At 47.3% G+C, this 24,077-nt stretch overlaps 1 protein-coding gene across 8 annotated transcripts in view; it reads right to left on the bottom strand.

Annotated features, from left to right (window-relative positions):
* fhod3b (formin homology 2 domain containing 3b) overlaps nt 1–22,584 on the bottom strand; it is a 679,123-nt gene extending 656,539 nt beyond the window's left edge. For all 8 annotated transcript variants that reach the window (XM_070880475.1, XM_070880473.1, XM_070880474.1 and 5 more), the window contains exon 1: nt 22,178–22,584. In XM_070880475.1, coding sequence (XP_070736576.1) covers nt 22,178–22,342 — 165 coding nt within the window. In that variant the 5' untranslated portion in view covers nt 22,343–22,584. The remainder of the gene's footprint in view (nt 1–22,177) is intronic.
* Nucleotides 22,585–24,077: the final 1,493 nt, after the last annotated feature.

Genomic DNA, 24,077 nt, shown 5'->3' on the forward strand with positions numbered 1-24,077 from the left:
AGAAAAATGCACAAGTTCCTAGAATCAATTCAGCATTCACTTTTCAATGTGGTATTGCAGCCCCCAGAAACATTATTATAGAATGATACAGAATATACAACAGGCCATTCGGTCTGTGCTGGTGCTTATGCTCCACACCAATGTCCCCTCTAAATTTGTTTGAGCCATGTGGCCCATTCAATGTAAACACTGGCTCGCCGGTTGCACAGGACCTCCAGAGAGCTGTGCAGCCACACAGCTTAAAAGGAACATTGCTCCACACCAGTCTCATCCCATCTACCTCATCTCAACCTTTCAATTCATCTTTAATTCCCTTTTCTCTCATGTACTCGTCAAGTTTCTTTTTGAAAGCATCTACTCTATTTGCCTCAACCACTTCCTGTGGTAGCAAGTTCCAGATTCTAACCACTCTCCGAATAAAGAAATGTCTCCTTATTGAGTAGACTGGGCCTATATATTGAGTAGATTAGGCCTACATTCTCTAGAGTTTAGAAGAATGAGAGGTGATCTCATTGAAACATACTAAATTCTTACAGGGCTTGACAGAGTAGATGCAGGGAGGATGTTTCCTCTGGCTGGGGAGTCTAGAACCAAGGGTTACAGTCTCAGAATAAGGGGTCAGACATTTAGGACTGAGATAAGGAGAAATTTCTTCACTCAGAGGGTGGTGAATGTTTGGAATTCTCTACCCCAGAGGGCTGTGGATGCTCAGGTCATTGAATATATTCAAGGCAGAGATCGATAGATTTTTGGATATTAAGGGAATCAAGAATATGGAGATAGTGCAGGAAAAGGGAGTTGAGGCAGAAGATCAGTCATGATCTTATTGAATGGCGCAGCAAGCTCGAGGGACTGAAAGGCCTACTCCTGTTCCTATTTCTTATGTTCTTTATGACCTTCTTGAATATATTAGTAACTATCTTGTATTTATGGCCGCTAGCTTTGGATTCTCCCACAAGTGGAAACATCCCCATCACATCTACCCTGTCCAACCCATTCATAATTTTAAAGACTTTGATCAGGTCTCCTCCAAGTCTTCTCGTTTTTTAAAAAAAAAGGAAGCAATCGTTCCTGATAGCTGTAATCTCTGTTCTGGTACCAGCCTCGTTAATCTGTTCTGCACATTCTCCAAGTGCTTCTACTACAGTATGGAGCCCAGCAACAGTTCACAGTACTCAAACCAGGCTTGACCAGGTTTAACATAACTTCACTACTTTTTAATTCTGTACCCTTAGAAATAAATCCCAGTGCTTTGATAGCATGTTTAACTGCTTTGCTCTCAACACTTGGTATCAGAGCAACTGGAGAGTAAACAAAGTTTTAAAAAAAAGTGTCTCTGCTTTCCAGCCCCGCCATTTAATTTTCCCACTTTTCTTGAAGCAATGACTTATGATGAGGCAGATTTGCACAAATACCAGCAATCCTCCAAGTGTGGTCATTCTTCATGCTTGGCCCTAGTCAACACTGATTAGCTATTCAATCAGAAGACATCACTGCAGAACCCATTCTTATTTTTTTTTGTGAAGGTGACTACTCTGAACTGGGGACCTCAGTCAGAGCCGATCTGTAATTGGACAGCACACGTCAAAACTGGCCAGTACAGTCTGACCTGAACCAAACCGAGAGATTGCACAAAGGGCAGCATGCACAGTTTGGGAACATTCCTCACAGGACACATCGTCCTAAACTCAGCTCAACGTCAACACTTCGAAATCAGTTCTTGGGCTCGGACTTAATACAAGGTGTTTTCATAGAAATAGAAATGACAGCACAGTTTGTAGTCATTCTCTCCCCAAATACTCCAGACCCTGGTCACCCACTCTTCTTTCCCCTGCCCCCTAGGCCTATACATCTCCCCACTCCATCTCTCTTTCTTTCTCTCACCCCCACCTCCCCCTCCACCAAACAGCCAGTCCAGTTTCTGGTCACACCCATGCAGAGTGCAGTGGGGTGTGGGGGGGTTGAATTCTTTACATTGCCGGGGGGCTGGGAATGTCGCCGATCTGGAGCAGCAACCGGTGACACAGAGATCCATATCCCATCCCTGGAGATCTCCAGGAGGGTTGGCAACCCTGATAGGACACTTTTACAAAGCAGGTTGACTCCGTTAATCACCCCCTGTCCACATTACTGCACCAGTTTCAGCCCACACGTTTTGACTTTGCAACTCAATCCATACCAAATTGCTTCCCAGAATCGATACTTTAAAGACAGTCTCCATCACCCAGGGTCGGCTGGTTCTAAATTTATGAAGAGATGAAATCTAGGTTATTGTACAGGAGACAAATCAAAAAAGGTCACCATTAGGAGTTAATTCAAGAAAAATAGTTTGTCTATTACTGCTTCATGCCAATATAATCTGTTTCATGAGCATAAGAGGAAATGATGAGTAAACAGCAGTGTGCTACTGAACATGCCAGTATTCAGATAAGAGGTGAAGAACGTTACTTGAAAACTTGCAGAATGTTGAAAAGTACAAGAAAAACTCTAACCCAGGTGTCAAACTAATTTTCTATGGTGATCCTGATCCGATATCCTGCACTTGGCTTGGGCTGCATTCAACAAAAGTTATTAAAATATAAATAGATGCAAGTAAACTATATTAGTACTCACTTAAAATTAGATTGTGTTTACTGTGACTGCCTGGCATCTCTTAGCTTGAACCATTGCATCAACATTTGGAACAAACGGTTAGGCTGAGCCGACCTTGGATATAAACATGAAGGGGGGGGGGGGGGAAATTACCCCGGTATGGCCTTTCCGCCCGGGGGCAAGCGGAAGGGCTGACCCTTCCTCAATTGCCCCTGAGCTGGGAGCGGCGGGAATGGGTTTCCGACCCGCCCGACGCGCCGACCTCTCACCACCCGGTGGTGACCTCTTACCGCCCGGTGCGGGAAATTGCCCCACGCCACCGGTCAGTGCCACCGACAGCTTCACACAGCTGGAAGCTGCCAGTGGTTGGGCGGTGCAGCCGCCATTTTATTTTAATTGTCGGCCAACTCCCGTGTCGGCCCGACAATGGCGGCTGCTGGTTCGGCCGGGCTGCCACCCCTTCCTGGGTGCCGGGCTGCTGGCCCGGCCGAACCCTTCCATGGTGGCCGAGTGGTCTCCAGGTGGGCCTCGCAGTGTCCCTCCCCTTTAAATGAAGGGGAGGGACGTTGGCAACGCGTCAGTGATGGACACCGCCCTGCTCCCTCGCAAACCCGCCCCTACGCTACCTCAAACAGTGTTCCAAAGCGCTGGGAGGCAGTGTCAGAGTTAAAGAGCCCAATTTTCTGGCTCTTCCCTCCGACTCCCGCCAGGTGGTAAACTTCCAGTTAACTCAAAGTGCCGTCTCCAGTTTCCCGCTCAGGGCAATTTCGGCCCCGAGAACCCTCGTCACGACAGAACTTTGCACCCTAACCACTAGCCCTGGAAGCTAATTCCACAGCCTCATAACTCTAAGGAGGTTTCTTTTGATCACAATTCCAAATCTCTTCCACTCAATCTCGCACCTAGGGCATCTTGTCTTGACTCCTCAACCACTGCTGCTATCTCATAATATTTCATCATGTTAAACATTTCTATTAGACCGACCTGGAATATATGTGTTGAATACGAGAAGGCTATGTCCCAGAAGTAAGGGCACAATGTCAGAATGGGCCAGAGTCTGAGCCACCTACCTTTTTGGTTCAGCAATGCACCCATCTCCTGTACTTCTAATCTGCTATACTTCAACTGGCTGCCTCAGTGATTGCTAACCATGGCCCCAAGTTTCGTCCCGCGGCGAAAACGGCGCACCTCCGAGCTGGGCGCCTGTTTTTCGCGCCGAAAACTGCGCCTAAAAAAAGTCCGATATTCTCGAGCTCCTTGGAGCTCGATGTCTACTTGACGCGGCGCGCTCTTCGCAGCAGGGGGCGGAGCCTAACACTCGCGCCGATTTTCTAAGTAGCAGGGGGCAGGTACAATTTAAATTAGCCTTCGTGGTGCCGGCAACCCTGCGCGTGCGCGTTGGAGCGTGCGCGCATGCGCAGTCTCACACAAACATTGGCACTGGGCCATTTTTAAAAGGACTGCAGAAAAAGTGAAGATTTATTTCTTGGACCCCTGCAAAGGCTTGTAATTTAATTTTTTTTGATATTTCTATGTGTGAGGGAGTGCTTTTAGCAGCACTGCTGAATAAATCACCTGCTGAAATCAGTGAGTTCAGCTTTTCACTGCTAAACTTGCAGAACCGGTGCTGCACTGGTGCATGCAAATTAAGGACTGTGTGTTTGGAGAAATAAGAGTGCCAATTCAACTTTGCAATAATACGTGGTGTTGACAATGCAGCACCCATTCTGCAAATTTAAATATAAAACTGTCGATGTGGCTGCCTCTCCCTGTACAAATGGCCTCAGTCCCCCTTACAGCTCGAAGGCTGCTGCTGTATCTTCGGCTGCCGTTGAGCCACTGACGCCGCCCCTAAAGCGTGGCTGAATGGCCTCAAGCACCATAAAGAGCTGCGTGTGTCAGGTGTTGATTCTTCGGCTGCCGGCCAGCCACTGATGCCGCCCCTAAAGCGTGGCTGAATGGCCTCAAGCACCATAAAGAGCTGCGTGTGTCCTGCATTGATTCTTCGGCTGCTGGCCAGCCACTGACATCTCATGGCCGAATGGTCTCGGGTCCGTCCGGTGTTGCTTCTTCGCGGCCAGCCACAAAGAGAATGAAGGCCTGCCTCAAGCACCGCAGCTCAGCTCGAAGCTTGCTGCCGCTGCCGTCGAGACACTGACGCCACACCCCTGCCTGTCTCCAACATGAAAGGCCTACCTGAAGCACAGCAGCTCGAAGGCTGATGCTATTTCACACAGGTAGGAACATGGTTTATTTAATCTTTTCTTTGCTTATAAATTTTTATTCAGGTTGGATTTATTTGTATAATATTTGTATAAGTATAACTAAGGATTGATTGTAGAATTTAATGACTTCCCTTCCCCCCCCCTCCACCCCCCCCCCCACCTCGTTCCCTATGCCGAATTTGTAACCTACGCCTGATTTTCTAAAGTGTAGACAAGGTTTTTTCGAGCGTACAAAAATCTTCACTTACTCCATTCTAAGTTAGTTTGGAGTAAGTTTTCACTGACGAAACTTTGAAAACAGGCGTAAGTGGCGGGACACGCCCCCTTTTGAAAAAAAAGTCTGTTCCAAAGTGAAACTGTTCTAACTGACTAGAACTGGAACAAACTAAATGTCGAGAATTCCGATTTCTAAGATACTCCGTTCTACACCAGTTGCTCCTAAAAATCAGGAGCAAATCATGTGGAAACTTGGGGCCCATAAGTCAAAGGACAACACTCCTTTGTAAGCATTATCTCTGGAACCTCCAGAAGATGGGAAAAGAGGAGCCGTTCCATCCTATGGTAATCTGCATGCTTTACTCTGTAACCTTTACTGTTCAAATAAAGTATCTTGCTTCTGGATTTTTTTACGGTTTCTCTGGATGATGTTCCCCCCCACCACTCAGAGTGACTATCGACAATATGGCCTACCTGCATCATCGCAATCACTACTGACACCACAACACAGCCCTGCATCACACTATTGCCACTGCACGATTTAAGGTTAATGGTTATTGATTAGGATTAAGAACCATTATTGACAACGCCATTGTCACTGGACACATCCTTTTTGATTTCATTTTTTTTTAAAATCTCACATTGGAGTAAAAAAACAAACAGGGTCAGAAATTGTTCACTTCTGGTACGAGACAGATTTCCTCCCTTCTTTCACATCTCTGCATTTCTCCCTGAAAAAGACATTGGAACCATTACACTTTGGGATTTTGGCACAAGAATAGTCAATCCTGGTGTTGTGCCAGGTACATCCAATCATCAGCCCACCCTTAATGGGCCTCTGGCAAGAACATCACCAGCTCCCACTAATCGCCATTGATTGCAACATCATATCTTAACCATTACCTGCCTTTTTCCTTCACTAAAGCTATTTTAGCCACCATGACCATTCCCCACACTGAGACACTGATTTCTATTTTATTATCTCAATGCAAGTGGTCCCTGGATTTGGTCTCTTGGTGCAAGTGGTCCCTGGATTTGGTCTCTTGGTGCAAGTGGTCCCTGGATTTGGTCTCTTGGTGCAAGTGGTCCCTGGATTTGGTCTCTTGGTGCAAGCGGTCCCTGGATTTGGTCTCTTGGTGCAAGCGGTCCCTGGATTTGGTCTCTTGGTGCAAGCGGTCCCTGGATTTGGTCTCTTGGTGCAAGTGCTCCCTTGATTTGGTTTCTCGATGCAAGTGACCTGGATTTGGTCGCTTGGTGCAAGTGGTCTCTGGATTTGATCTCTTGGTGCAAGACCTTCCTGGATTTGGTTTCTCGATCCAAGTGACCTGGATTTGGTCCGAGAGAGGAAGCTTGCCATCACTGTTTCCTCATCCCAGTTCGCTTCACTCAACCAGCTTTTCATATTCTTTGGCCTTTGTGTTTTGCATATTTTAATGTGGGGTGAAGCAGAACCCCTCCCTGTCGCATTGTCTCTGTTTTTCCATTTCCCTGCTCCACCTTTTATCAGATCCATCAGATCGAAGGACTGGTTTGAGCCGAGTGCTCAAACCCAGCGGGAAAAGTGAGCAACCAGAGAGAGCGGGATAAAGTGTAATTGGAGGAACAGTAAACACGGATGGGGAAGAGGAGTTGAGCACAGGCCAAATATTAGACACCCCTACGCATTGCAAGCCAATCTTTTGTTCGAATCATCTGCTACGTCCAGATATTGAATTTGATGTCAGACACGAGGTATAAAGCATTACTAGGACTAACTTCTACAGCAGCACCTTTTTTTAAAAAAAATCACAACTCTGCTCAATAAAAGGGGACCTTCACGTGGCTGATGTGTTGTGACCAGTGTTTGTGGTGCAGCTTATGAGTGCCACAACATCACAGAAACTTACTGGCCATCTGACACTTGTACAAAACCTACCAATGTTAGAAGGTGTGGCAAGGAAAGGGGAAGGTTGTACTAAAGCCTGCATCAGTCATCAAAAGCTCCTTCACAAGAGATGTGTCTCACCACTACCGACATTATTGTCGTGCATTCGCAAATAAAAAAAAAAAGTATGCACAATTTCTTCAGTACTCCTCATACACAGGAAGACATTTCAAAATATTGTGAATGTTAAAAGTAAGCTGGAGAAAAAATGTTTTGAAAATAGAGGAAAAACTTTTTGTTTTGTTTACGCAGCGAGTGGTTAGGATCTGGAATGCACTGCCTAAAGGGTGGTGGAGGTCGATTCAATCGTGGCTTTCAAAAGGGAATTGGATAAGTACCTGAAAGTAAAACATTTGCAGGCTATGGGGAAAAGCGGGACTAGCTGAAGTGCTCTTGCAGAGAGCCGACACGGGCTCGACAGGCCGAATGGCCGCCTTCTGTGCTGTAACCATTCTATGACTCGAGAGGGAAATAAGGCGGCAGAATGAACTAGGGAGGGAGCAATGACTAGACAAGTAGCCACTAATGATGGAGCAGAGGGAGTCGAGGAGGGATACCAAAATGAAAAGGATAGAAATAGAAGAGACAGATTATATCAGTGTCAGAGGGTCACAGTTTGCATGCAAGGCTGGAGGAGATTGCTAGAAGCAGGGTACGGCTTAACTTGCTCTTTATAAGTGGCAGCTACAATAAATATGATTTCTGTCATGTATCTGTAAAGCATGCACTCCCATGTTCCACCACTCGGAAATGCATCCCCTGAAGTCCCAAAGCATCCCAGCATCCCTTCGGAGCACTGTATATAAGCCGGCCCCTAAGGCCTGTTCCTCACTCTGGAGTGTCTTATTAAAGGCTGAGGTCAGTGTTACTTTAACCTCTCTGTGTGCAGTCTCATCAGTGTTAGGAACACAACAACTGGCGACGCGTACACGAATCCAACGCAAAGATGCAGCAAAATCTGGGCATCCAGGAGAAGTTCTTGGAGGGTGAAGACTGGGAAGCCTATGTCGAAGGGTTAGACCAGTACTTTGTAGCCAATGAGCTGGACGGAGAAGGAAGCGCTGCAAAAAGGAGAGCAGTCCTCCTCATGCTGCGGGACACCCAATTACAGCCTCAAAGAATCTTCTGGCTCCAGTGAAACCCACAGATAAGTCATATGAGGAGCTGTGTACACTGGTTCGGGAGCATCTTAACCAGAGGGAGAGCGCGCTGATGGCAAGGTATCGGTTCTATACGTACCAGCGATCTGAAGGTTAGGAAGTGGCGAGCTACATCGCTGAGCTAAGGCGACTTACAGGACAATGTGACTTTGATGGCTACCTGGAGCAAATGCTCAGAGACTTTTTTGCACTGGGCATGGGACACGAGACCATCCGACAAAAACCTTTGACTGAAGAGACACCGACCCTCAGTAACGCCAGTTTATGTCCACCAGTGATAACACCAGACAAATCTCTCAGCACACAAGTGCTAGCAATGTTCATAAATTAACTGGAACTGTGTTTTTGAGCAGAAATGTACAGGGCAGAAACCACGAGTCTGCAACTGCCAGCAAGCCTCAGGTGACCCAGATGACTCAGAGTCCGCAACAAAGGATGAATGCAAGGCAGTTCACACCTTATTGGCGTTGTGGAGGCTTCCATTCAGCCTATTCATGCCACTTCAAAGGGTATGTTTGCAAGAGCTGTGGAACAATGGGGCTGCTCCAACGAACTTGCAGATGAGCTGCAAGCTCTGCAAAACCTGCTAACCACCACGTGGCAGTGGAAGATCAGTCCAGAGTGGACCAAAGCAATTTCGAGCCTCAGAGAGAGGAGGCAGCTGCTGAAGTACACGGGGTGCACACATTTTCGACGAAATGTCCACCTATCGTGCGAAACGTAAAATTAAATGGCTTACCCGTAGCCATGGAACTGGACACTGGCCCTTGCCAATCCATCATGAGTAAAAAGATGTTTGAGAGACTGTGGTGCAACAAGACACTCAGACAAGCCCTGAGCCCCATCCATACGAAACTGAGAACGTACACCAAAGAGGTTATCACTGTCCTGGGCAGCGCTATGGTCAAGGTCACCTACGAGGACATGGTGCACGAACTGCCACTCTGGATTGTCCCGGGCGATGGTCCCACAATGCTTGGAAGGAGCTGGCTGGGCAAAATCCGCTGGAACTGGGATGACATCCGAGCGCTATCACGTCGATGAGGCCTCATGTACCCAGGTTGTGAACAAATTTCCTTCCCTTTTTGAGCCAGGCATTGGAAACTTTTCCAGGGCGAAGGTACGGATTCACTTGGTCCCAGAGGCATGACCCATTCACCACAAGGCGCGAGCGATACCTCACATGATGAGGGAGAGAGTGGAAATCGAATTGGACAGGCTGCAACGCGAGGACATCGTCTCCCCTGTGGAATTCAGCGAGTGGGCCAGCCCGATTGTTCCAGTACTCAAAAGTGATGGCACGGTCAGGATTTGCGGCGATTATAAAGTAACTATTAATTGTTTCTCGCTACAGGACCAATACATGCTACCTAAGGCCGACGACCCATTTGCGACGCTGGCAGGAAGCAAGACGTTCACCAAGCTCGACCTGACTTCGGCCTCCATGACGCAGGAGCTGGAGGAGTCTTCGAAGGGCTTCACCTGCATCAACACGCACAAGGGACTGTTCATCGACAACAGATGCCCGTTTAGAATTCGGTCGGCTGCAGCAATCTTCCAGAGAAACATGGAGAGCCTACTCAAGTCGGTACCATGAATGGTGGTTTTGCAGGACGACATATTGGTCATGGGTCGGGACACCGTCGAGCACCTACAAAACCTGGAGGAGGTCCTCCAGCGACTGGATCGCGTAGGGCTGCGGCTGAAGAGGTCGAAATGCATCTTCATGGCAACAGAAGTGGAGTTTTTGGGGAGAAAGTTCACGGCGGACGGCATTCGGCCCACAGACACCAAGACAAAGACTATCAGGAATGCGCCCAGGCCACAAAATGTCACAGAGCTGCGGTCGTTCCTGGAACTCCTCAACTATTTTGGTAACTTCCTACCGGGGTTAAGCACCCTCTTAGAGCCCCGACATGTGTTATTGCCTAAAGGTGAGAACTGGGTATGGGGAAAAAAAAACAAGTAATTGCTTTTGAGAAAGCCAGAAACATTTTATGCTCAAACATGCTGCTTGTATTGTATAACCCACGTAAAAGACTCGTGCTAGCATGTGATGCGTCGTCGTACAGAATCGGGTGTGTATTACAACAAGCTGACATTGCGGCGAAGTTGCAACCTGTCGCCTATGTCTCCAGGAGCTTGTCTAAGGCCGAGAGGGCCTACAGCATGATTGAGAAAGAGGCATTAGCATGTGTGTTCGGGGTAAAGAAAATGCATCAGTACCTGTTTGGCCTCAAATTTGAGCTGGAAACCGATCACAAACCCCTCACATCCCTGTTCGCTGAAAACAAGGGGATAAATACTAATGGCTCAGCCCACAAACAAAGGTGGACACTCACGTTATCAGCGTATAACTATACCATCCGCCACAAGCCAGGCACCGAGAACTGTGCGGATGCTCTCAGTCAGCTACCATTGCCCACCACGGGGGTAGAAATGGCGCAGCCTGCAAACTTGTTGATAGTGGCGCAGCCCGCAGACTTGTTGATAGTCATGGAAGCATTTGAAAATGATAAATCACCTGTCACGGCCCGCCAGATTAGGACTTGCACCAGTCAAGATCCTCTGCTGTCCCTAGTAAAAATCTGTTTACTGCATGGGAGTTGGGCCAGCATCCCCGTTGAAATGCAAGAGCTAATCAAGCCGTTCCAGCGGCGAAAGAACGAGCTGTCCATTCTGGCAGACTGCCTGTTGTGGGGTAATCGTGTAGTGCTACCCAAAATGGGCAGGGAGACGTTCATCTCGGATCTCCACAGCACACACCCGGTATAGTAATGATGAAAGCGATAGCCAGATCCCATGTGTGGTGGCCCGGTATCGACTCTGACTTAGAGTCCTGTGTACCGCAATGCAGCATATGTGCTCTGTTGAGTAATGCACCCAGAGAGGCACCATTAAGTTTGTGGTCCTGGCCCTCCAGACCATGATCGAGGAACCATATCGACAATGCAGGCCCATTTCTCGGTAAAATGTTCCTGGTGGTGGTGGATGCTTTTTCAAAATGGATTGAATGTGAAATAATGTCGGGAAGCACCGCCACCATTGAAAGCCTGAGGGCCATGTTTGCCACCCACGGCCTGCCTGACATACTGGTCAGTGACAACGGGCCATGTTTCACCAGTGCCGAATTTAAAGAATTCATGACCCGCAATGGGATCAAACATGTCCTCGTTTAAACCAGCCTCCAATGGGCAGGCAGAGCGGGCAGTACAAACAATCAAACAGAGCCTCAAACGAGTCACAGAAGGCTCACTCCAAACCCGCCTGTCCAGAGTACTGCTCAGCTACCGCACGAGACCCCACTCGCTCACAGGGGTGTCTCTGTGCTACTCATGAAAAGGACACTTAAAACCAGACTCTCGCTGGTTCACCCCAACCTGCATGATCAGGTAGAGAGCAGGCGGCAGCAACAAAATGTAAACGATGGTCAGGCCACTGTGTCATGGGAAATTGATCTGAATGACCCTGTGTATGTGCTAAACTATGGACATGGTCCCAAGTGGATCACGGGCATGGTGATAGCTAAAGAAGGGAGTAGGGCGTTTGTAGTCAAACTAGACAATGGACAAATTTGCAGAAAGCACCTGGACCAAACTAGGCTGCGGTTCACAGACTGCTCTGAAAAACCCACAGCAGACACCACCTTTTTTGAGCCCACAACACACACCCAAAGGATCAACGACACCATGCCAGACCAGGAAATCAAACCCATTACGCCCAACAGCCCAGGCTCACCCAGCAGCCCTGCAGGGCCAACAACACGCCAGCCCAGCGAGGGCACAGCCAACACACCAGGACAGACATTTGTACCGAGGCAGTCCCCCAGGGAAAGAAAGACTCCCGACCGCCTCACCTTGTAAATAGCTTTCATTTTGACTTTGGGGAGGGGAGTGATGTTGTGTATCTGTAAAGCATGCACTCTCATGTTCCGTCACCAGGGAGCTCATCCCCTGAAGTCCCAAGGGATCCCAGCATCCCTTGGGAGCACTGTATATAAGCCGGCCCCTAAGGCCTGTTACTCACTCTGGAGTGTCTTAATAAAGACGGAGGTCACTGTTACTTTAACCTCCCTGTGTGCAGTCTCATCTGTGTTAGGAACACAACAATTTCCTAGTATTTTAACATTTGACACATACCATTAATGCACAGGTTAAAATATTCAAATTTGTGTTTTAAAGGTAGAATGAATGAATGTATTCGCCAGAAAGCAGGGGTTTGTTTTCCCTTTTAGTTTTAAGTTTAAGTTTCCCCCTCCCCCAAACCAATATCATTTGAATATCCAAATGAGTGATGGTTCTTAAGATAGGACCAGAGCCACGAAAACATTGAAAATATTTACAAACAAATTAAATATTTAGTATGGCAGGGTCACCTCTGGCTGGCATTGAAAACAATGGATAACTCCATTGCCCTTCTCCAATAATCGTAAATGTGAATGTGGTCATTGGCCAGAGGGAGTGGGTTTTACTTGCCAGCTTTTATTGGGTAGTACAGTTATGCCAAGTGAAAATCTAGGCCAACATCACTTTACATGGACAGCTTTTTGATGGCCTTCTGGAGACTCTCCAGCTCATGGAACTAGGAAGAAATCCAGTGAGTAGATCAGTAATTTAGTGGAAGTCAATAGATTGGAAGAGGTAATAGCCCCATCGTTTGAACAATTATGAATCATCTTATGAAGGAGCAATCATATTCTCAGAACTAGTTAGAAGCAATAACCTGCAGCCTCTTGAAGAATCGCTCCCTTTGCCAACATTGGCTTCCCTCATCACAAGCTAAAGAACTCTCCTCACGAGCAAAATAAAATTTGAAAATGTAATTGCACCAATAAAATGCAGCAACATTTAGGAACCCCAGTCCTGATCCGTGGCCCCTGCCCTCATTTCCTTTCCTCTCCCCTCCCCCCACACCCTCACTGCAACATGCACAAGAATGTCATGAGGATAAGATTAAACGGTCCTGTGACAGCAGTCCCCCACATGGACAAATAGCCTGCTAACAGCCAACAGCAGTGCTCTCAAAACAAAATTTCTACAAAAACGATGGGGGAAGGAATGGATAAATGATGTCGGGGAGGAAAGCAAGGAAAAGCCCGCAGGAAGTCATCGCTTTGGGTGGTGGTGGGTTCCAGTTCGCGAACCATGCATCACTCAATGCATTTGCGCCATTGGATGTGGGGTAAGTTTGTGCAAGGCTGGACCGTTAGATGGAGTGATGTGTTGTGGTGGGGCACTTCAATTCAGGGAGGACAGGTGGAATGCAGACTGACTTTTTCCGATCTCCCATTACAAATATAAAATTACACATGCAGAAAAATGTTCAGAAGCTTTTTTTGCCACTGAACTCTCTACTATTCTCCTCCAGATCTCCTTGTCCAAACAACCTTGTCTCTCAACATACATTATGTGCTTCTGGCGTTCAAGGTGATCTTTGATTCAATCATTTTAAACCTCCCCACTGAATTGCTGTCCTATATTAAACCCTGTGACAAGAGGAAGGAGACACTAATAAAAATACCTTTAGTCCTCCTTGCAGTGACTTCTGTAGGAACATATCCCCCATCCCTTTCCTGTACTGCAAAGCTGCCTCCCTCCCGCAACTTGAATAAAACTGGCTCTCTAAAGCTTTTGCCTGTTGACAGGTTTGTTCTCTGCTGATAAGATGAGATCATGTATTTTTTCCCCAGTTCTAAGAGAGTAAAACAATAAGTCTACTTAACCGTTTCAGTTCCAATTTAATAGCGATGCAGGCAATAATTTGATAAATCAGAGTCCAAATCGAGATCTCCTTTACTTATTCGCCATCTCCGATTGACATGGGTATATACAAGCCATTGTTGATTTGTACAATTACACATTCTGACTCATCCCTTCCTGCAAATTTCTCCCCTTTTCTGGTTAAGGTACTGACCCTTGCTCGAGTGCAATTTCACAGGTCCCAGCGGCTCTCTGGTTGGTACCTCACCCCAGTGGCTGTTCATTAAGTGCAAGTCTGTCCAGTGTCAGCAAGACAATGGTCCACATTAGGCATCACACATTAAACCCAGTGTTTCCCTAATCAAACAGCACTTTGCAAAAAGGGCTCACTGGCTGGCAATTGAGGGGGTACAAACCCTAAATGATATTCCACTCTCCATACTGCCAGGTGACCAGCTAGTTCAGCACAGACCAGCACTAAAACAAGGTACCCTTTTGCTTAATAGCACTTCATACCACACTGGGCAGAGCCTTAATTCATAAAGCCATCATTTGTCATTTGAATGACTTCAATGGAATTTTAAAAATCAGGAGAGATGTAAAAGGGGCTGCCGACTCACTAGCACCCATTTTACGCTACCGCACAAAGTCAAGATCTATCCCAACTCCTCCAATCTCTCCTGCCAGCCTCCAGGGACTTCAGTTAATGCAGAAGTCTGCTGCCCATAGCTTATCCTACAATAGTTGCTGCGCATCCATCATCCTAGTCATCACTGATTTACACTAGTGCTTAATCTCCCGAATGCCTCAAACTTTAAATTCTCATCCTTGTGTTTAAATCAATCTGTGCCCTCAACATCTTAGTCTCTATCCTCCAACAATACAACACCCCCTACACTAACTCTGTTCCTCCAACTCCAACCTTCTGTACAAACACCTTCCCCCTTTCCTTTACCCCACAAATGGCATCCAAATTTCAGAAATTCAGGCCCTACAATTCTAGAATTCCCTCCCCAAATCCTCTGCCTTGCTGCCCTCCTTTTACATCTTCTAAAATCCACCTCAGAGCAAGCTTCTGGTCATCCCCAATATCTCCTTCTTTGGCTCAGTGTCCTCCCACCCCTGCCCTCCGCCCCAATGCCTCTGAAGCACCGTAAAAACACTATATAATTATCAGTTGTAGTCTCACTTAAAAAGACTACTTTATTAAACAATGCAAGTGTAGGCTAACTAGCTGAAGGAAGTTTACAGGGGACCTTTTCTTTTAGTGTTGCAATCCAGAAGTACCATACACTGGCTGAGCAATGATGTCAAGCTGCAGGTGGGCAGGAATGAGCAGCTCAAGTCTACTATACTACTTCACATTTTAGCATGACCACAAGATCGGCACTGCTTGAAGCTAGTGATTTCTAGGTTAGATATTGGTTAAGATTGTTGGTGGCAGAGTCACAACATTAGCAATTATAACAAAAACAAAGTTCTGACACAGCTCCACTACCAATTCTCTCCTACTGAGCATAATCACTCGGGGAGATTGCAATCTTGTGCCCAATTATCTCACTACATCTGTAAATCACAAATTCACAGCATCAGTGGTATTCAAAGACCTAGTTAGAAGTATGGGACTAGTACCTCAGTGACTCAACTGTTTAAAGTTGGTAATAGCCGAGCCAGATAAAGGTTCGGAGGCTCAATCCCTGGTTGTATAGAGTTAACCAATCTCAGCTAAAGGAGGAAGTAGTGCTATAATTAGTCTTAGCACCTTGGTTAGGATGGAGAAAATTCCTTTACTGCAGAGCTAGCCAGTGACTCTAGCTGAAGGAAACATACACTGATTGACAAGAGAGGACAGGATTGTACAGAAGGTTGAGGGTTCAAGTCCTACTCCAGGGACTTCAGCACAAAAAATAAATCTAGGTGGACACTCCAGTGCAGTGCCGAGGGAGCACTGCACTGTCGGAGGTGCCGTCTTTCAGATGAGACGTTAAACCAAGCCCCATCTGCTCTCTCAAGTGGACGTAAAAGATTCCATGGCACTTTTTCCAAAAAGAGCAGGGGAGTTATCCCTGGTGTCCTGGCCAATATTTATCCCTCAATCAACATAACAAAAACAGATTATCTGGTCATTATCATATTGCCGTTTGTGGGAACTTCCTGTGCGCAAATCGGTTGCTGCATTTCCTACATTACAACACTGACTACACTCCAAAAGTACTTCATTGGCTATAAAGCACTGCGAGACGTCCGGTGGTCGTGAAAGTCAATATATAAATCTAAGTCTTTCTTTCTTTCTTTAGTTGGTTTTGCCTTCTGCAGACAATAATCACTATCTAGACTCACCACGAATGGTCATTTGGGGCAAGGTATTGGATAGCTTGGTGAAACTACAACAGATTCAGGGAAGAAGATGGAGGTCAGAAAATTGAAGAAGAAAAAAAGTCAAGCCTATAGTTTTTTAATAAAGGACTTTCAGAACAGCTATGGATGCTGGGATAGCCCTACCTCCATAGAATTCTTATGTTTGCTCACTTTACAGCAAGAAAATACAAAAGGAATCGGACAGAGGCACTCACACCTAAAATCAGCCCTACAAATGTATTTAAAGAGATAGCACAAAAGACAAAGAGACTAAAGTTGAGAGGGTCTAGTGGAGATACAAGTAAATTAACGCCACCATAACTGAAGGAAGCGATGGTCTATTTTCTCAGCAATACAAGTAGGAGCTATATTTTCACATCACTATGATGTTGATGGGGGAGAAGACAGGATGCCATATAACACACTGTTTATTGGCCTCCTATTGCCAGTGTGATTTTTAATTATCAGAAATTGCTGAGGAGAATGTTTTAAATAAGAATGCCGATACAGGTCAGTGTTGGTTTTAACCATAAACTTTTTCAAAAGCACCCTGCCAAGGAACAGAATTCTCACATGGGCTTCACTGCGAAAGCTGCATTTTTTTGCAACCCCTAGTTCCCCCGACGTGCTCTGGAGCCTTCCCCTTGAACTGTTGCAATCTTGTATTGACCACTCATGGTGCTCCCATGATGGGGTTGGTAGTGAACACCAGGATCTTGACCCAACTCTTTCATATCACAGCCAATACCCATCCTTCCCACCGTGAGGCATCACTTTCAGTACACTAAGACAACGATGTCCCCAAATGTTAATACATGATTAAAATATGGGCAGGCTCCTCTCTGATCAGCACTTTTCATACAATAGATGTTGGGCAAGGATACACCTCGTGTATGTGAGTATGGGGTGGGGGCATGCAATTGAAGATCTCATACCTACAATTTGTCCTACAACTTCCATTTAAATAATTATTTTAATGTAAAAACACATTCCAAGTCACTTCAGGGGTAGAACGGGGGTGGGGGTGGTGCGGAAATGGACATCAAGTGAAAGGAGATACTAGGATTGGTGACCAAAAGCCTGGTCAAAGAGGTAGGCTTTAAGGCAGTGTCTAAAAGGAGGCAGAAGGGTTTTACAGAGGGAATTCCAATGGGGGGTGGGGGTGGGGGGAGGGGGAGGGAGGTGAAGAGATGGGGAAATGTGCAAGAGGCTGAAATCAGAGGAACAAAGAGTTTGTGGAAGGGGGCGGGAAGGCATTTCGAGAAAAGGCAAGTTAAAGATGCTTGTATTTACATAATATCTCATGTTGAAATGTTTCAGAGCACTTTCATACAATGTATTTCTCAATAACTTCTGTAGCCAAATGTAGCTCTTCATACAACTCAGACTGCATCCAATAGCAACGTACATTAGAAATAATGAGAGCATGTGCCTAGCACACAACCCGATGAGTCGAACACAACAATGCCCTCATCACCGTGGTTAAATATTTATTATTCATTTCTACCTTGTAAGCAGAAGAACATAATATGTGCTTTTCAAGGTGTTAACCCTTCATGAGCAACACTAGTATTTTTGCATCAAAATAAAATGTAATGTTCTCTGACCTCACTGTTGGGAGAGTTCTGATCAGAAGATTCACTAATGTGAAAAACCTAACACTCACAACACATTATGCTGCATGCAGTATAAAGAATTACAAAGGCCTTTTGAAATCTTTATTTCCTTTTATTGGCTAAGTGTGAAACAATGCTGACAACACACACTCTATTGCCTTCATTCTGGGCATGCAACTCCTGGAAGAACAATAATCGCCTGTTTAAATTGATATTGGAGCAATGCATGCCACTATTGCACCTCAAGGGTCATCACACACACATTAAACAAAAATGCTGCAGGCAGAAGACTTAGTGATTGAGCCCAGAGAAAAAAATATACCCTCTCTGGTTACCCACCCTCTCTGGTGTTTGGGGACTTGTGGTTCTACAAATACTAGATGCCAACCAGCACGTCAGCTAAATGGCTATTCTTTGTATGAAACTGAACAGTGAATGCCAACCAGTTAGTCCATGATGGGGCTATGAGAGAGCCAATCCTGGCAATGATGTGGGAATGAGAGCCAATCCTGGCCTCAACTCATGCCCACACATGCATTCTTTCCAGTGGGCTTCACTGGCTATCAAGAAGTAAAAAGACTTGCATTTATATAGCGCCTTTCACATCCACTGGACATCTCAAGACGCTTTACAGCCAATGAAGTACTTTTGGAGTGTTGTCACTGTTGTCATGTGGGAACATGGCAGCCAATTTGCGCATTGCAAACTCCCACAAACAGCAATGTGATAATGACCAGATAATCTGGTTTTTGTTATGCTGATTGAGTGATAACTATTGGCCAGGACACCGGCGATAACTTCCCTGCTCTTTTTCGAAATAGTGCCGTGGGATCTTTTACATCCGCTTGAGAGAACAGATGTGGCCTTGGTTTAATGTCTCATCTGGAAGATGGCAGCTCTGACAGTGCAGCAGTCTCTCAGTGTCAGCCTAGATTTTTGTGCTCAAGTCCCTGGAGTGGGACTTGAACCCACAACCTTCTAACTAAGAGGCGCGTATGCTATCTACTGAGCCACAGTAAACAGTAGTGATAACCCTGACTGATTTCCCTTCTCCACCAGCTCGAGAGGCCAGTTGTAGTGCCCCATCTGAAAATCTGCTACTTCACCACAGATGGAGACTGAATTCTGAACTGTCCTGCTCTGTGTGACTCACTACTCCATTTGGCCACACACTGCTGGCATTCGAGCCAGCTGGGATTATTTATTTTAAAACCATTCCAAATAGCAATGCCAATTATGAAATGTTTCTTTAAGTTTGCTCAAATGGCTGACATATTTCCAATATTACAACAGTGACTACACCTCAAAAAGTACTTCATTGGCCGTAAAGCGCTTTTGCACATCCAAGGGTTGTGCAAGGCGCTATATAAATCCAATACCTTTTTTCTTACACAAAGTGACGGTGCAAGGCAGCACTGGAAGTAGTGGCTGGCCTGTAAAATAAATGCTTTCATCAATATACAACTTATTAGAATCCAGCCCCCTTGAGACAATTTATCTCGCAAGATCTTCACCAAGAAGTTATGCAAAGTCCAGACACACACTCCGGCATCAGTGAGTGCACAGATCCCAGTACAGATGCTGGGCTGACCCAGGGCCCAGGGAGGGGGTGATGCTGAACATCATCTACCGAAAGAATACAGCAAGCAGTGGGGGAGACGCGAGCGCATCGAAGCACTGACCACGCTTGACCAGCTCCGTTGGGCGGGCCACATTGTCCACATGCCCGACATGAGACTCACTAAGTAAGCACTCTACTCAGAACTCCTACACAGCAAGCGAGCCCCAAGTGGACAGAGGAAACGTTTCACGGACACCCTCAAAGCCTCCTTGATAAAGTGCAACATCCCAACTGGCACCTGGGAATCCCCGGCCCAAGATTGCTCAAAATGGAGGACGAGCATCCGGGAGGGCGCTGAGCACCTCAAGTCTCGTTGCCGAGAGCAAGCAGAAATCAAGCGCAGGCAGCGGAAGGAGCGTGCGGCAAACCAGACTCCCCACCCACCCTTTCCTTCAACGACTGTCTGTCCCACCTGTGACAGAGACTGTAATTCCTGCATTGGACTGTACAGTCACCTGAGAACTCACTTAGAGTGGAAGCAAGTCTTACATAAGAACATAAGAAATAGGAACATGAGTAGGCCATACGGCCCCTCGAGCCTGTTCCGCCATTCAATAAGATCATGGCTGATCCGATCATGGACTCAGCTCCACTTCCCAGTCCGCTCCCCATAACCCCTTATCCTCTTATCGTTTAAGAAACTGTCTATTTCTGTCTTAAAGTTATTCAATGTCCCAGCTTCCACAGCTCTCCGAGGCAGCGAATGCCACAGACTTACAACACTCAGAAGAAATTTCTCCTCATCTCTGTTTTAAATGGGCGGCCCCTTATTCTAAGATCATGCCCTCTAGTTCTTGTCTCTCCCCTCAGTGGAAACATCCTCTCTGCATCCACCTTGTCAAGTCCCCTCATTATCTTATACGTTTCGAGAAGATCACCTCTCATTCTTCTGAATTCCAATGAGTAGAGAGAGGCCCAACCTCCTCAACCTTTCCCCCTAAGTCAATCCCCTCATCTCCGGAATCAACCTAGTGAACCTTCTCTCCGAAATGCCTCCAAAGCAGTTCCTCGATTCCGAGGGACTGCCTATGATGATGATGATCTTGGGTGATTAAAAACAAAGGCTAAAACAGAGAAGGTAGAATATTGGCAAAAGTTCGAAACCCCACACCCGGGGGTCACCTCGCCTCGGGGAGGGAGGGGGCAGGCGGCACATTCACTCGCAAGGTCGATGTTGCTTTTACCTGTTTACAAGTTGCAACAAGCAACATTGAGGCGAAAGTGTGAAAGGCATTGAGGGGGCGGACGGAGATAATAGACAGGGGATTGGGGTGGTGTTAGAGGAGTCCGCGATCAGACAGTATTAAAACAATGCAGAAAAGGCAAGCTGGCGCTGGGGCTGTTTAAACACGGGAGATTATGGAGGAGAACAGATGGGAAGAGGATCAGTGTGTAAAGCGCAGCTCCTTCACCTCCACCCAACACACGGTAACTGAGCCCTGCCCGGTCACTCTGCACCCAACACAGCCCGTCAGCAGCACGGAGCAGAGGCAATGCTGGCCTTGGTGCCGAGCCCGAAGGGAGAGAGGGACTTGTGTCGTCTGGGGGGCTCAAACACTACAGGAAATGCCGCCCGAGGCTCCCGCACCGAAGTGCCCCGCGGGCGCTGAGCTTCATATCAACTCGGTTCAACACCATCTCCCCGGGATCCATGTAACGGGGGCTGCCAGCTAATACTCCCCCCCCCCCACCCCACACACAGAATCAATTACCACACAACACACACACAGCCAATCGAACCCCGCCCACACACACACACAGCCAATCAATAATCCCCCAACACAATCAATAACCCCTCCCCACATACAGCTAAACCCTCCCTCCCCCCCACACAGCTAATCAATAACCCCTCCCCATACACAGCTAATCAATACCCCCCCCCCCACACACAGCTAATCAATCCCCCCCACACACAGCTAATCAATCCCTCCCCCCACACACAGCTAATCAATAACCCCTCCCCACTCAATCCCCCCCACACAGCTAACCAATCCCTCCCCATCACACAGCTAATCAATCCCCTCCCCACATACAGCTAATCAATCCCTCCCTCCCCCCACACGCACACAGCTAATTAATCCCCTCCCCCCACTCACATACAGCTAATCAATCCCCTCCCCCCACTCACATACAGCTAATCAATCCCCTCCCCCCCACACATATAGCTAATCAATCCCCTCCCCCCCCCACACATACAGCTAATCAATCCCCTCCCCCCCCACACACACACACATACAGCTAATCAGCCCCCCCCCCACATACAGCTAATCAATAATCCCCCCAAACACACACACAACTAATCAATCCCCCCCACCCCCTCCCCACACACACACAAATCTGATCAATCATCATAGGCAGTTTCTCGGAATCGAGGAAGACTTGCTTTCACTCCTGAATTGAGTTCTTTGGTGGTTGAACAATCCAATACGAGAGTTACAGACTCTGTCACAATCAATAATCCATCTCCAAACTCACACAAAGCTAATCAATAACCCCCCCCCCAATACACACACACACACAGCTAATCAATAACCCCCCCCCAAACACACACAGCTGATCAATAATTTCTCCCCCCCCCACATACAGTTAATCAATAACCCCCACCCCCCCAACACACAGCTAATCATAACCCCACCCCCCCCCCCCAAACACACACAGCTGATCAATAACTCTCCCACCGCAACCCCACCTCACACACACACACCCTCCACAAGCTGGGTCCATCACCCCCGGTGAGCGGCCGGCTCGGTGCCCCTGGTGCCTTACCTTGTGCGGTGCCTGGAGCAGTCGGTGCAGACCCGCGATCTGATTGATGAGCGAGATGTCCTCCCGGAAAGTGTAGACCGGGGGCCGGGTGGGCTCCGGGAAGTTGGTGCTGTTGAACGGATCGGTGTCGTCGAGAAACTGGACCCTGCAGACCAAGGTGGCCATGGCCTGTCCATAAAACACAGAGAGAAAGAGAGAGAGGAGTCGGTGAGAGAGACAGACAGAGCACCGGTTCCCGAGCCGCCGCTCCCAGTCCCACAGATCGCCAGCTCCTGCCGCCGCTGCTACTCAGCTAGTCCCAGGTCTGGAGAGAGACGGGCGAAGAGCTCCCCCTCCCTCCATCCATCCATCACCCCCCTTCTCCGCAGGAGAGCAGAGAACGACCGGCTCCTGCACCGTCTGCCCGAGCACTGGCACCGGCCGCCCAGCGCCCCCAAGCTGTTAAACTCCGCCAGTCTCAGAGCTTCCACCGCATCGCAAGTTAATAAAACCAAACCGGCCCCTGATCGCACATTTCATCGGTGCCTTCAACCGGCATCAGCCCAGCATGGGGTCCGGATCCCCGGTTACTGTTAGTTTGCCTTCAGCCGCTGCTCCTCAATGGTTAGAAATATTAATTTTGCTCTGTTTATAATCCAAGTCTGAGAAGAAGCATTGCGTTTAACCCTTCGAATTCTGGATTTATTTCAGTCGGTGAAAATCCCCCTTTTTGTTTGCAAGATCAGTTTTTCGCTTCAATATCACATTACCTGAATTAGAAGTGTTTTTGAAAAAAATATCAAAAGAAAAAGCTGGGACTCGATGAATCGGCAGGTGTTTATTGGGTTGGGATATCAGTTTATCGGAAGAGATTATTGCACGTTGATATTCCAGTTCCATCGAATTTAAGAATGATCATTCAAAGATAATTTGTGAAATTTCAGAACGGTTTAGGTTCGAGTTTTGATTTGTAGTTCACGATATGATTTCGGCCCTGGGAGTGTATCAGATTTCCCTAGCGGTTGACTTAATCCTGTTGCACGCAGACACACACATGGCTACCCTTGCGGGGTAGTGACAGGTCCTGCCCTAGCTCTGTCAGTAGTTGCAAGAGGTCCCAGTCTAGGAAATTGGGAAATTGTGGTAGGGGAACAAAGGGGAACGCACTGCCACTGTGTTTTCCTCAACAAATACTCTTCCTGCTGCCATTGCCCAGTTAGTGATGGGTAAAGGGTTACTATTAAACCCAACATTTCAAGTGACCAGTTACCACACCGTCTGCACCATCTAGTGGCAGTGTGCGTGTACATAAATGGCATTAAAATAAACCAGGCTTTTTTTTTGCAGCTCTACTGTGGCATTCAGTAGAGTGAATACAATGGTCCCTTTTAAAACAAATCATCATAGCCAGTCCCTCGGAATCGAGGAAGACTTGCTTCCACTCTTAAAAATATATGAGTCCTTAGGTGGCTGAACAGTCCAATACGAGAACCACAGTCTCTGTCACAAGTGGGACAGATAGTCGTTGAGGGAAAGGGTGGGTGGGACTGGTTTGCCGCATGCCCTTTCCGCTGCCTGCGCTTGCTTTCTGCATGCTCTCGGCGTTGAGACTCGAGGTGCTTGGCACCCTCCCGGATGCACTTCCTCCACTTCAGGCGATCTTTGGCCAGGGACTCCCAGGTGTCAGTGGGGATGTTGCATTTTTTCCAGGGAGGCTTTCAGGGTGTCCCTGTAACGTTTCCTCTGCCCACCTTTGGCTCGTTTTCCGTAGAGGAGTTCAGAGTAGAGCATTTGCTTTGGGAGTCTTGTGTCTGGCATGCGAACTATGTAAATATGTGGCCTGCCCAGCGGAACTGATCAAGTGTGGTCAGTGCTTCAATGCTGGAGATGTTGGCCTGGTCGAGGATGCTAATGTTGGTGT

This window comes from Pristiophorus japonicus, chromosome 5, assembly GCF_044704955.1.
Source record: "Pristiophorus japonicus isolate sPriJap1 chromosome 5, sPriJap1.hap1, whole genome shotgun sequence".
NCBI classification, from domain to species: Eukaryota; Metazoa; Chordata; class Chondrichthyes; family Pristiophoridae; genus Pristiophorus; species Pristiophorus japonicus.